Source organism: Martes martes, assembly GCF_963455335.1.
Source record: "Martes martes genome assembly, chromosome: X".
NCBI lineage: Eukaryota > Metazoa > Chordata > Mammalia > Carnivora > Mustelidae > Martes > Martes martes.
Window position 1 is genome coordinate 120,692,998 of NC_137897.1, and position 14,018 is coordinate 120,707,015.

The following is a 14,018-nucleotide window of genomic DNA, read 5'->3' on the forward strand; positions in this document are numbered from 1 at the left end:
CGAGCTGGAACAAAGCAGTGCGTGCCCAAGAAGGGGTGCAGCTGGGTTTTGGCAATAAAGTGGGGACCGGGTAGTCAGAAGGGGTTCAGAGGCAGTGAGCTCCTCTCCTCTGCCCCCAACTTCAAGCCTCCCGCAGGCCCAGGGCCAGGAGGGTGGGGCCGAGGCCTGGAAGGGATTGGATGGAGCCTCAGTCCCAAGGTCAGCACTGGGCTCGGGGGTCTTGGCCTCTGACTCCCCTGTAGCCCGGCCCCAGACTTGGCCCTGCCTGGCCTTGCCTGGCTGGAACGCGCTACTCTAGCGCCCCGGCAGGGTTGATGGGGGAGGCGGCCCCTGAGCTGTCATTGCCTCCTGTGGTCTCCTTCTCCTTCTTGCCGCTGTACTGGCCGATGAAGGAGCCGTCCTCGTTAAACTGGACGTCCACGCTGCCCCCGTAGTCGGCCAGGCTGTCATCGCTGCCCAGGGGCTTGATGTCTCCATTGAGGGATGGCTGGCTGCTGCCAAAGGCCTTCTCCTCATTGTCACTGTGAGGACAGAGGGCGGGAGGGAGTGGGAGGCTGCCCGGGGGAGCCCAGCAGGAGCGGGCAGGTGCTAGCCTGAGGGAGGAGGCCCGGCCGGAGGGCAGGGCCCAGGTTCCACCTGCCTTTCATTTGAGGAAGAAGTCCTCATCCTTGCCCCACGCCCGGGAGGGCAGGTGGGGCGCACACCACCAGAGGGGCGCGATTTGGGCATGCCCAGGATCCAGGGGCCGAGAGGAAGGAAGGGGGTGCTCAGCCTACAGGTGACAGCAGGCCCATAAACTGGGCATCAGTGTGGGGATGGGTTGGGGCATGTCGGCTTCTCCCCGAAACACGGAGCTGCTGGGCCAGAAGGCTGGGGGAAGGCAGAACCCTGGGGTACTGTCCGCGGAACAGCCCCCGCCATCAGGTTGTGCTGCTATCTTCCCACCACCCCCCGTCTTACCTCTCCAGGGACCTGACATCGCCCAGCAGCACAGAGGAGAGAGAGAGACAGGGTGAGATATGAAAGCAAGGGTGGTGCCGGGTGGCCAGCCAGGCCCCGCTCTTGTCCCTGGGCTCACCTGTACTCGCCGAAGGTCTCGTCCTTCATTGGCCGGGCCTCGGAGTCCACCTGGGTGTCCTCCTTATCCTTCACTGGAGACACAGACACCGAGAAGGCCCGGCTTCCTCTCCCACCCCTGCCTGCCTCTGGGCACTGGGCCCCATCCCCAGGCTGGAGACCCTCTGTGCCCCGAGTGCCCCCGTGCTCTCTCGGCAGTGCTCAGAAGCTGGGAAGCCTTCGAGGCAGACCCCTCACCCCACGTGGGCCCGAGCGCCACGTGCTGCCGGTGTGCACAGAAGCTCCTGTGGGGCCCCTTGCCTGTCCCCAGGCAGCCACGCCATCCCGCCAGAGGCTCGGGTGCCCATCACCACCACCAGCGCCGTCCTGGGAGACCTGCGGCCCTACAGCTCCTACCGTCCGGAGGTGCAGGCCTCCCATGGCCGGGGACTGGGGCCCGCCAGCGAGGTGGCCTTCAAGACCCCCAAGGGAGGTGAGCCTGGGCCCCGCCCCCCACCCGGAGGCTGCTGGCCTCACTTACCAGAGTACTTGCCGCCTTTGCTGCGCTTGATAAAGCAGAGGATGAGCAAGACAAGAAGCAGGAGGATGACGGCGCTGATGAAGCCGATGAACCAGCCCTCAGTGGCGAAGCCGGCGGGAGGGAGCCTCACACGGCCTGGGGGGAGGTTCCCAAGACACTGAGCCTGGGCCCCAGCGAGACCCGCGCTCCCAGCCCTCTGTCCTTGGGGACCCGGCAGGGCTGGGGGAAGGCCAGGCCCGCAGACACCCCAGGGCCTGGGGGCAGGGGAGGGGGACAGTGATGACTTGGCGTTGAATCGTGCTTGAAACTGACACTTGACGGGGCGCGGGGCGGGGGGACCCGTTGGGGGCGCGGGGTGGGGAGGAGGACCTTCTGCAAAGATGACTGCCCCGGAAACGGTTAAAAGAGAAGGACAGTGAAAGAGGCCATTTCGGGGGCCCGGACTTCTCAATGCGGGCCAAGCGGCCCCCGGATTCCAGGAGGACAGCAGAGCCACGGCCTGGGGCCTGGGGCAGCGGTGGGCGCGCGGGGCCGACAGAAGCCTCACCGGTGCCGTTGGTCTTCACGGCCATCTTAAGGAGCACCCTCTCCTTGAGCAGGTGGATCTCGTAGTCGGTGTCGGGCTGCAGGTCCCACTGTGTGTAGGAGCTCTGGTTGTAGCTGACATACTGCGGGGGCAGATGGGGGCTCATCTTCTCGTCTGCAGGGGTGAGGGCGGCAGGGATGAGCAGGAGCGCCAGGCAGCAGCCCGGGTTGTGCCAGCCCCGGGGTGCCCCTCTTCGTGCTCACCCCCCAGGGCTTTGAACCAGATCTGGAACCCAAAGTTGCACTGGCCCTCCTTGGGGACCCAGGAGACCACGCTGTAATTCTCGCCGGCCATGGCCGAGATGTTGCCAAAATCCGGGGTCCCTGGGGAGCAAGAGGAGGTTGTGGGTCCTCAAGGCAGCCCAAGGCTGGCCCTCCTGGGGCCTGGCTGCGGGTCGGGGGCCTCCTCAGCCCCTGCCGCTCACCAGATAAGGCCATGGTGCCTCCCTCCCGCACGATGGCCTCCCCGGGGCCCTCCTTGGTGGTGGCCTGCAGCCGGAAGCGGTACCGCAGGTGCGGGCTGAGGTTGGTCAGGTTGTGCGTCCGCAGCTCGGGGTCCGGAAGGTCAAAGGACAGCTGCTCCTTGTCCCCGTCGTCCACTGTGGGGAGAGGCGGGGAGTCGGCCGCGGCTGCTGGCTCTGCCCCCCTCCCCGCGCCCCAAGCCCCCCCCACGCCTGGGCCGCGCCCACGCACGAGGGCGGTAGGAGAGCACGTAGCCGGTGAGCACGCCGTTGCGGCTGAGCGGCGGCTGCCAGCGTAGCAGCAGGCTGGTGTCCGACTGGCACTCCAGGTGCAGCGCCTCGGGGTGGCCTGGCACTGTGGGGCACAGAGAAGAGCGGCAGGGCCTCCCCTGGGGCTGCCAGGGGGAGGACGGGCCGGGGGCGGGGCCCAGGCTCACCTCCCTCGGGGGTCTTGAAGGCCATCTCGCTGGCGGGCCCCAGCCCCCGGCCATTGAAGGCCTGCACCTCCAGGCGGTAGGAGCTGTAGGGCCGCAGGCCTCCCAGGACGGCGCTGGTGGCGTTGGCGGGCACCACCACGTGGCCTCTGTGGACATGCCTCTTGCTGTGCTTCCTCTGACTGCCCTCCCACCAGTATGTCACCTGCGGAGAGCGGCAGGAGACCCCGTAGGGTGGAAGGCGGCGGGTAGCGCCCCTCCTCGGGCCTGCTTCCCACTGCCCTCAATGGGGACCCTTTCGTCCCACCCCAGGGACTCCTGGGAGAGCAGCTGGCAGGTGGCAGGGGCCCACCCCAGTGCTGCTACTCCTGGTGGCCTCATGCGTCACCCGGGGGATCCCGCCGCCCCCACACCTTGAACCCTTCCTTACATTGTATCCTCGGAGGTGGCCCTTGACCTGGGCGGGGTCCACCGGCCACCACCGGACCAGCACGGTGCTAGAGTTGAGGATCTTGACGCCTTCCAGCTCAGGGCTTGCCTGGGGGTCTGCAAGCAGCCGGCGACAGGGATGAGGGCCTGCGGCATCCGGGGGCCAGCCCCGAACCCCCCCGCAGAAGGAAGATGGGTCTGGCTGCTCTATGGGGCGGGTGCCTGGTGTCGGGCTCTCCCGGCAGGCCGTCTATTAGTTGCAAGGGAGGAAGGATCTTGACCAGGTGACCGCAATCAGTGCCTAGTAACGTTCCAGATGCAAGGAAAGGAAAAGCGCAGGACAACTAGACCTCACGGGGGGTCTGGACTGGATCCTGGACTGGGCGGAAGACAGCACGGATGGGTACACCCGGGATGTCGGCTGCCGACTAGCAAAACAGTGTCTCGATGATCAATGATAAACTTCTGTACTTGTGAGGGCACTCTGGTTAGGGAAGAAAATGTCCCTGCTCCTAGGAAATGCTCTATTGAGAGCCCCAGCATGGAGGGAGGGCTGGGGACCTGGCCAGCATTTGCCCAATACTCACAGTCTTCCCCCGAGTAGCCAATGGTAATCTGCGGCTCAGGGCCCTTGCCCTGGCTGTTGACGGCCTGGACTTTGATCTCATAAGGCACAAAGGTGGACGTGTTGGACACAACCAGCAAGGGCTCGCTCACGATCTGTTCCTGCCAAGCACCCCGTGTCCCCTGAGGGCGCCACTGGACACGGTACTGAACCTGGGGGGCATTCCAGTCCATCCATCTAAGGGGCTAGAGAGGGGTGAGCAGAAGCGGAGCTGGTCAGCCAACAGCACCCCCCCCCCACGCGCTGACCCACTCCGGAGCCCAGCCTCATGTCCTGTTGTCTTCTGATCCTTCGCACAGTCGGGGGAGCAGCCGACACCCGCATCCCGCATCCCGGCCTGATGTCCTGGGCATGCTCAGCCCAGGGGCCCCTCACCTTCCAAGTGATGACCATGTTGCTGGTCTCGTTCCCTTCCCCCTTCACGTCCACAGGGTTCTTCTCCGGGGCTAGAAAATAACATGGTAAGACATCAGAGCTGTGGGCTCCCACCGAGGCTGCGAAGGCTTAGGCCCAAGGAAGGAGGGGGCCCTTTGTGGCGCTTGGAAGCCAGGAGCCAGAAGCTCTTCCCCTTGGACCCCAGGTAGCTCACCTGCCTCAGGTGTGACCACGGTCTCGGAGGCCGGGCTGGGCTCTCCAGGCCCGTACTTGTTGATGGCAGTAACTCGGAAGGAGTAGCGCACGTAGGGCGAGAGCTTGAGGGTGGTGGAGGTCTGGTTCCCGGGCACCTTGCCCAGACTGTACCATTCCTGAGGCGCCATCTCCTTGTCTTCAAATTCAATGTCATACTCTGGCAAGAAGTGAACCGGTGACTTGGCGTGGGGTGTATGGGGGAGGGGCAGACAGGGGTATAAGCCCGACTCTCCCTGAATGGGAAAGGGAGTGCCCGAGGCCGGGGAGGAACCCCGAGCCCCACGGAGGGGGGCCCCGTCATGGAGCCGTGGTCCCAGGAGGAGGAGTCCCACCAGGAGGGAAGGCGACCAGGGGCGACCTGGCAGGGGAGAGGGGCCACGCTCAGCCCTCTTACTCTCGATGGGGGCGTTATGGTCCTCGGCGGGTCTCCAAGACAGGCGCACCTGGCTCTGCTCCAGCAGGTGGCGGTCGGACAGCTCCAGCTGGGGCACCGGCCCGGGGCTCCCTGTGGGTCACGGAGAGTGGATCCTCCGGCCCGAAGGCCAGCCGGCCACCCCCTCCCCAGCTGGAGGGGGGCTCCCAGGCCAACAGCCCAGTACCATCCTGGGACTCACCCACTACCAGGAGCTGGGCCCGGCTCTCCACCACGTCCAGCTCGGTGCTGGCCACGCAGCTGTAGTTGCCCTGGTCACTGTAGTCCAGGCTGTGGATGACCAGGCGCCCCTCCTCTATGAAGTACCTGCCGGGGGCAGGGGGCACATGCTTGTCCCTTTGTTCTGCTCCCCTCCCCTCCCTCGCTTGCCAGAACCTCCCTGCTCAAGGCAGGAGCGCTCCCCCGCGGATGAGGCCAGGAGGTCTGGACGTCCTGCTTTCCCCACTCTGCCCCCTTCCACCAGGCCGAGGTTGGGGCCGGGCCCGCACTTGTCACTGTCCCCAGACTCCTGAAGGTTTCGACCGTCCCCTCGCCAAGTGATGGTGTGCTGCAAGGAGGGGTCAAAGAAGGCCTGGCACGTGAAAGTCACTTTTGAGCCTTTCTTCTCGATCGCACTCTGCGGCCCCTGCGTGATCCGAGTGGCATCTGAGGGCAAGGAAGGAAAGCGGGGTCACGTCGGTGGTCTCCGGAGACCCTAACCCTCCCTCCTGGAGGTGTTGCTGATCACATCAGACCTTTGACCTGCAGGTTAGCCACAATGGTCACATTGTTCTGGTCGTTGGCAGCCTGGCAGAAGTAGTGGCCAGTGTCATTGGCCTGGAGGTCCCGGATGCCCAGGGTCCCGTTGGTGTAGGGGAAGAAACGTTCGTCCCGCAGCACGGTCTTCCCTTCCTTGTCCAGCCTGGAGTGAGCAGGGCAGGCCCGGCTCAGAGCCTGGCCGGTTGGGGGCCCTGCCCTCCCTGGGCCAGAAGGTGGCTTGGAGGCACCCCCCTGGGGAGGGGTCACTCACCACTGGACACTGGGCACAGGGGCTCCAAAGGCCTTGCACAGAAGATAGGCGGTGCTGCCCTCGACTGCCATGTAGGTCTCGTTGTCTGGGGTCAGGATCTTGGCAGGAAGCTCTGGGGGAGAAGTAGTTACAGGGGACAGGCAGGGCTCAGGGTAGGGCGAGGGTCTGTAAGTCATCAGCGTAGGCGAGGGCTCAGCAGGCCAGCCTCTCCCGGATGGGCTCAGGGGCCATTCTCAGGTCCCCAAGAGCCCTGCCCGTCTTGCTTCCCTGTACCCAGGCTGAGCCTCTGCCTTCCAGTAGGCCTCAGATATGCCTCCCATCCCAAGCACCCAAGTTTGGCCAATTACATGAGGCCCCCACGAGAGCCCACCTCTTCCTGAAAGCCTTCCTGGCCCATCCCTGCCTTTCCAGAGGCTCTGAGAGAGGAGACACCGGGCTGGCCTCAGAGACACGGCCTCCGCTCAGTGACACGTGGCGGGCCAGCGCACTGTCTGAAGCCACCGTGTCAGCTGTAAATGGCAGCCAGGCCCTGCCCTCCCTCCACAGCGCCGCCCCCACCCCCACCCCACGCTGCTGACGAAGGTGGGAGAGAGATGGGGTGAAGGATCCCGGGGAGGAGAGAGGCAGCCACGGCAAACAAAGCAGCCGTTGGCCGAGTCAGTCTGGTGGCCTCGCCGGGTGGGCCGCGGGGTCAGACAGACGGGTTACTCACGAACGACATAGATGTAGGCATTGGCCAGCAGGAGCCCGTGCCGGTTGCGGGCCTCGCACTGTGTCACCATCGTGTCGCTGGGCTGCACGTGGCTCAGAATCAAGGCCCCACGCTGGATCCGGTACTTCTGGTCCTTAGCCAGCTCTGCATGAGCAGCAGGTGTGCCCGGGGGTCAGGGGCCGAGCCGTGAGGCACGCTGAGGCCCCCCTCACCCTCCCCTCCCACCCCAGGGCTCCCCCGGGCTGCCCGCCCCTGCCCGAGGCCCCGCTCACCCTGCACAGGAATGCCATTGATTCTCCAGGTGACTTCGGGCTGGGGCCTCCCCTGCACCTGGCAGTCTAGGCGGGCGGTCTCGCCGGGCCCGTACAGATGACTCTGCGGCTTGTGCAGCCAGTAGGGGGCAGCTGCGGGGGTGGGGGGAGGGGGAGAGCTGCCCTGAGCCCGCAGCCACCGCCCTGCCCCAGCAACTACCCCCCCCCCGCCCCGCCCGGCCCCGCCACCACCTTGGGCACTGCAGGCTCCTGTCCCTGGAGGTCACCCCAGGAGCTGGTGCGGCCCAGGGAGGCACCTTACCCTCCACAGTGACGTAGTAGGTGTGCCGGGCGCTGCCCAGCGAGTTCTCGGCCAGGCACCGGTACTCGCCGTCGTCCTCCTCCGCCACGTTTAGCAGCTGCAGCGTCTTGTTGTGGTTCTGGTAGGCGACTCGGTCAGCCGGCATGGGGCCACTGGGGCGCAGCCACTTGATGGTGGGCGTAGGGCTGCCCGGGGCCAAGCGGGGCGGGGGGTGGGGGCAGAGCACATCGGAGAGAGCACAAGGCTGCTCAGCCTGGGCCAGAGACAGAGCCCCCCCCATCTGCCCGCCCCCGCCCAGGGCCCCCAGACTCACAAGCCCTCGGCGATGCACTCGAGGACCAGCGGCTGCCCCTGCAGGGCCACCAGGTGGCTGCTGGAGTTGGTGGGGAAGAGCAGGCGCGGCTTCCGGTCGATCATGCTGTTGGCTGGGAGGAGAAAGGAAGCACCCACGAAGTTACCAGGGTAGATGACTCCCCTGCGAGGTCCTGGGTGGGGCCTGTTTCCTCCTCTGTTCTAAAGGGAGGACCCCGTCTCTGGTCTGGCCTCCCAGGACGGGGTCTGGCCAGGGTCCAAGTGGGGGTTGAGCAGTCCTGGCGGAACACTGAAGCCGTCTGGTCTTTGGGCTGGGTCGTGCCTGGGGGCGGGGGCGGGTGTCCGAGTCTTTGGGACTCACTGGCCTTGACCCGGAGGTCAATGGGTTCCTTCTGGATGATGGTCCGGGTGCCGGGGAAGTGGGCGTGGCAGATGTAGTCCGAGTGGTTGTCCGAGGTGAGGACGTTGGCAAAGTAGAGATTGCCGTTCTGACCCATCGTTACCCGCTCATCCTGCTTGATGTGCAAGATCTCTGCGGGGGCGGGCGGGGGGCAAGGAAGCAAAGGTCAGGCCCCCCCCCAGGGAGAGGTACCCGCGGCCACCTTCACCCCAGCCAGCAGCCCCTCGCGGGCACCCACTGCTGTTCATCCAGTAGATTCGGAGCGGCTCGGCGCTGGGCGGAGGGTGGCACGGCAGGACCACCGACTCCCCCTCCTCCACCTCTACAGGCTTCACTGTCTCTTTCGGCCACTTGGGGGCACCTAGAGGGGACAGACGGGCTGGCGCTATGGGTCCCAACTCTCGTCCTGGTCAAGGCAGGGCAGGGCAGGGCAGGGGAAAGGAGGACAGACGCCCCGTGGGAGGGCCTTTCTGGGCTCAAGGCTGAGACCCTCCGCGTGCAGAGGAGAGGCTGGGCAGAAGAGCAGAGGACTGCGAAGGGTTAACCCTTCGCAATTCTCAGCTCCCACCCAGAGGCCTAAGATGGGGGGGAGGCTGTGGTGCAGTGATGGGGGAGGGGAGCTGTGGAAGGATGTGGGAGTCACAGACCCTTCCATCATCCTGACACAGAAACCATGGCAACAGTCGCCAAGGTAACCAGAGGGGTGGAGAGGCGGCAAGCTCAGGGCGGAAGGGATGCAGAGGGAAAACCCCAGGGAGAGGAAGGCACAGATAGGAACAGGGCTGGAGAGCGAGCGCCTCGAGGAGGGAGACAGAGGGCCAGGTCAGAGGTGGCGAGGGAGGCAGCAGGGAGGAGGGAAAGCAGAGGAAAGGGGCAAGACGTGACCCAGCAGCCGCGGAGAATGAGAAGGGACCGCAGAGCTGCAGAGGGGACGGAAGGCCAAGCCCCGGCAGTGATCAGACAGAGCAGACCAGAGCGAGGAACCAGGCAGCTCGACAAGCCTGAGCCTGCGTGCGGGAGGCGGGAGTCGTGCGGGAGGCGGGAGTCGGGAGGAGGGCCCCGGAGGCCAAGGCGCAACAAAGCCCAGAAGCAGAAGCAAAGGCAGGGGAGCCAGAGGTGACCAGAAAGATAGCGGAGAGAGGGACAAAGCACGGAAGGAGGGGGACACTGCTGGAGAGCGGAGGAGGAAGGTGGCTGCGGCTGGCGGGGCCCCCAGTCTCTTCCACACACTAAACTGCCAGCAGGAGGGGCGTGGCTCCCAGCCCGGCCTCCCACGCCAGCTCCCTGAGACCCGTTCGGGGACCCTCTTGTGTGCCCCAGGCCCTCCCAGGCCCCTGCAGCGTCTCGCACCCTCGGCCATGAGCTGGATCTCATGGGACATGGCCGTGCCCAGCTTATTGCTGGCAAAGCAGCGGTAGGTGCCCTGGAACCTCTGGGCAAAGTTGCTGTTGTTGCCCGTGATGGTGAAGGAGCCAGAGTGTGGTGCCTGGTGCACGGTCACCCCCACTTCCTCCTTGGGTTTGAAGTGGACGCCATCCCGAGTCCAGCGGAACCTGCGGGCAGAGAAGGGCTCAGAGGCCTGAGGCCCAGGAACCCAGGAAAGGGGCTGGAACAGGCCAGAGGCCAGGCTGTGAGCAGCCAGGGACCCTGGGGATGGGCCGGGCAGGGCAAGGACCAAGGGTGACGAGAGAGATCTGGGGCGTCTGGGCGCAGAAGTTGGGTGGCCCTGGGAGGCACGAGGACTGCAAGCTGAGGGCTTAGAAGGTGAAGGTCACTCACTGCACTTCAGGGTTGCCGCTAGCCTCACACTTGAGGCTGATGTCATCTGTAGGGAAGACAACCAGGCGCCGTGGAGACTGTTCCGTGATGACAGGTGGTTCCATCACTGGGGACCGGAGAGACAGAGATGTGGCAAGGATGGTGTCTGGCTTCACAGCCTCAACCCCTGTCCCACTGGGAGGGCGGCAGGGTTCGAAACCCTTAGAGTCCCAAGGCCACAGGAGAGGGGTGGGGAAGAATGAGCTAGAGAGCCATGGGCTTGCGCGCCATGAAAAGACGGAGAGAAGGGGACCCGGTGCAAACGCGGGGAAGAGACAGAACGGAGAGAATCGCAGCGCAAAGACCGAGGACAGACATCTAAGAGAGACGTGACGCCACAGACGGAAACCAGGAAGTCCCACGGAGAGAGGGGAGCAGAGAGGACGGAGCGCCGGCAAGAGGTAGGAGGGTGAGCAAGAAAGCCCAGGCCAGGGCAGAGACAGAACAAAGACGGGCCACAGGTGAGACAGCCAGAGAAGTCGGCGCCGCACGCGGGTGCCGCCCGCCCGCGCGGGAAGAGCTGAGCAGACAGAGCATATGCGGGAGGGGGACTTGCAGGCACCACTCTTTGCCCGCCTCCTGGGAAACACTCCCACCCTCCCCCAACTTACCCCGGTATCCTTCATCTAAGGAATCCAGGCAGCAAGGGAGAGAGCAGAGAGAAATGCTGACACTAAGCCCCAGCAGGGGGCTCGATGGCTGATGGGGGGGGAGCAGAAGTAAGCCCACCCCGGCCCCGCAGACCCACCCCCTCGCCTCGAGGAAGGGGAGGGAGTGAACCAGGGCCACGGGTGGTGTAACATGAGGGTTACATGCCAGGCTGGAATTGTAGCAGGTCAAGACCCAGAGGACAGGGCAGGGTCCCCGATCTCGGGTCCCAGGGGCGGGGTCATGGCCACAGGGGGCCAGGCCGCAGCTCTCAAGAGAAATCTGTGCACTTCACAAGTAGTGCCCGTTGGACAGAACCTTGCATCCTTCCCCTGGCAGGGCCTGCGGGACTGACCCCCGTTCCACCCAGGGTGCCTCAGAAGCCGGGGAGGCAGGAAGCCCAGCGTCCCGGGTGCCCTCCCGGGCTCCAGCCCACTTCCCTCCTAATCCAATTAGCACGGCTCAGGCGTTTTCAATTATCCTGGCCCAGCCTCGGGAGCCCAGCCGCCCCTCCCCCCGTGAAACCCTCCCAAAGGCCAGGCTGCCGCCGAGTTTCCGAGTTTCCGTCGCCTGCAGGGCTGATGCCTGCCCCCTCTCTCTCCCCTGCCTTCCTCCCCACCAGCCCCCAAGTTCCCTGGGGCGGGGGGCCGGAGCTTCGGCCTCCCAGCTGCAGGACTCAGCGCCCCATGGGCCTGGGTGGCTGTGAGGAGGGGAGAGGAGGCAGGGAGGCTTCGGGAAGCTTTGTCTCCGCAGAAGGCCTCCGTTAAGGGTCCCCAGAGAGATAGGAGGCTTCCTGGGGACACTGTCCAGGAAGCCCTGAGCTGCGGAGGGGCCAGCGCAGGCAGCCCAAGAGCAAGAGATGGTGACTGGGATGGAGAACAAGATGGGGAAAATGGACTGGACGGAGGAAGCGGGAGAAGAGACAAAGGGGCCCGGAGCTGCAAGGGGGAGCAGGCTATAGCTGAAGGTCCCAAAGGGGAGGCACCCCGCCATCCACCATATTGTACTGGGGTCAATAACCAGCGCTGGCCAGTGCTCAGGGCAGCGCACGTCTGTCTCCTCACTCCTCCCTTTCTCCAAATTCTCCCTGCCCCTCTGCACACAGACACGCCTGGCCAGATGGCCCAGGCAGTGTGGTGGCAGGCGGGCCGGGCTGGTGCCCAGGGTAAGGCCTGAAAAGCAACCAAAAGGAGATGGAGGGGAAGGAGGACAGGTACACGTACGTGAGTGTGCAAAAGTGTGAATCCAGGCAGACCTGTGAATGCTCCTGGGTGTTCTGCCTGCAATGCGTTTGCCCGGCAGTGTGTTTGTACATGGGTGTGTCCCGCCGGAGCACATCTGAAGGCTGTGGGTGTGCGTGCTTGCGTTCCATATCGTACACCTGCCTCCATCTGTGTGGGTGACTCTCTTTGTGTCTAAACCCCTCGTTCGTGTGTGTGTGTGTGTGTGTGTGTATGCGTGCGTGCCTCCCATGTGTCCTCTCAGGGTCTCTGCCCCTTCTGTATATCTGGGCCTGGTTGGATACAGGTGGCTTGTCTGTGTCTACCCACGTGTGCATCTAAGGGGACATCCCCATCGTTTGTCCCCTCTCCACCTCCTCCAGACCCTCGGCTGCCTTCTGCCAATGCCGGGTACCTTCCAAGCCCACCTCCCTCAGCCCCTGTCCCATTCCTGGCACAGACAGTCTTCCCCACTGCCAGCCCCCAGCTCATCTTTCAGTGACACTGGCCTCCTCCAGCTCCAGGCTCAGACAAAGGTAGCAAAGTGAGGGTGAAAGCACTGGAACTACCGAGCAAGGAGCGGGCTCAAGATAAACAGCACAGTAACGCACACCCCACACGCGGCCCCAGCTCACACACACACTCGACCCAACCACGATCAGAGGCTAACAAACACCTGCAGACCTTCACAAACCTGACCAGTAACAGTTATAGCGACACACCAACCTACACATATAGGAAATCAAAATCACACTAAAGAATATCCACATGTTGTCAATCACAACCACACACTTCCGTATACGCAAATACACAGTCTGTGCAACTCACAAGCACACGCAAATACTCATGGTTTGTCACAAACCTCCAGCCACACTTCCCAACACCCACACACCTATCCAGGACACTCAGCAAACGGAAGGTTCCATCAGTCCCACCCCTCGGCCCCACCCATTCATAAGGATCCAGAAAGCTGCTGGGCCTTTGTAAGGTGTCTTGTCCTGTCTCAGTTCACAGACAGGGCCACCAAAGGCCCGAGATGGGATTATTCAAGTCAGAAGGAAGGCAAAACTTGAATCCAGGCTTTTGCACAAGCTAGCCCGTAACCGGGGCCAGGCCCCCTTCTCTTGCCCGCCACAACCCGGGCGGCGGGTGGGGGAGGGCGGGCCAAGGGCGAGCACAGAGGGGGTTGGGCCAGCGCCAAGCCCGCTGTCCGTGGTCCTGAAACCGCCCGCCCCGCCCGCCCCTGTCCCCTATCCATGGTGCTGACACACCCCGCGTCTTCCACCCTGTCCTCTCCAGAGGTCCTGGGGGCCTCCTGCCCATCTGTGCCCAGGAAAGTAGGAGTGAGGGTCCAGAGCCAGCAGAAGGCGAGGAAGCAGAAGATAAAGAGGAGCCCGGCGCGGCGGCGAATGGAGGCGTCAAGGCTCCCTCCGGCTACTCACATTCGTCGGGAATCTGGATGAGCAGGCAGGGGCTGCACAGAAGCAGAGGCCACAAGTACCGCAGCGACACGGCCATCTTCCCGGCGGCGCCGGCAGCTCGGCACGGCACAGCCGGCCGGGCTTGGCTCAGGCTCCGGCCGGAGGGAAGGGGGCTGCTGGGCGGCTTGGGGCGGGATCCGGGGGTGGGGGCACTGGGAGAGGGAAGGAGGGAAAGGAAGGGTGGGGGAGGAGAGAGGAGAGAACGGACGACTTTAGTGACTAACATCTGGGCGAGCCCCGGCTCCTGGCCCCGCCCCCCGCCCCGCCCCCGGCTGGCCGGCTCCCCCATCCCTCCCTCCCCCACACCTTAGAGGGAGAAACCTAGAAGAGTCTTAGCACTGGCTAGGCCTCCAGGTTTCCTTTCATTCCCTTTCTCCTCTGTCTGTGCCTTCCGCACCAGCTACCTCTCCAGCATCAACTTGTTGCCCCAATCAGCTCCCCTGGGCATGCCACAGGCCACTCAATGCATGAGTGTGGATGACGATGGGCACGTAGCCAAATATGCACATTAGTGTTTATGTGGTTGTGTGTGTGCAGGCAGGAGCACATTTGTATACGTCCTCTCTGGGAGGGGAGTGCACTCACGAGTGGGTATGTGTCAATGCATGGGTATAGATAGCTGTGTGCACGCAGGAACACATGTGTCTTCTC

General features: G+C 64.4%; 1 protein-coding gene across 1 annotated transcript; it reads right to left on the reverse strand.

Moving 5' to 3' along the window:
• Positions 1–289: 289 nt before the first annotated feature.
• L1CAM (L1 cell adhesion molecule) lies at positions 290–13,404 on the reverse strand (the record flags this gene model as incomplete). Its single annotated transcript, XM_080795378.1, has 26 exons — positions 290–521; positions 1,079–1,151; positions 1,598–1,732; positions 2,145–2,297; positions 2,387–2,506; positions 2,608–2,781; positions 2,876–2,998; positions 3,081–3,282; positions 3,508–3,623; positions 4,094–4,316; positions 4,507–4,577; positions 4,721–4,918; positions 5,156–5,266; positions 5,376–5,500; positions 5,683–5,839; positions 5,929–6,095; positions 6,204–6,315; positions 6,916–7,059; positions 7,188–7,319; positions 7,489–7,673; positions 7,802–7,913; positions 8,162–8,332; positions 8,439–8,561; positions 9,551–9,753; positions 9,980–10,085; positions 13,329–13,404. 26 exons carry the CDS (start codon positions 13,402–13,404, stop codon positions 290–292), a joined length of 3,744 nt encoding a protein of 1,247 aa, XP_080651504.1.
• Between the last annotated feature and the right edge of the window lie 614 nt (positions 13,405–14,018).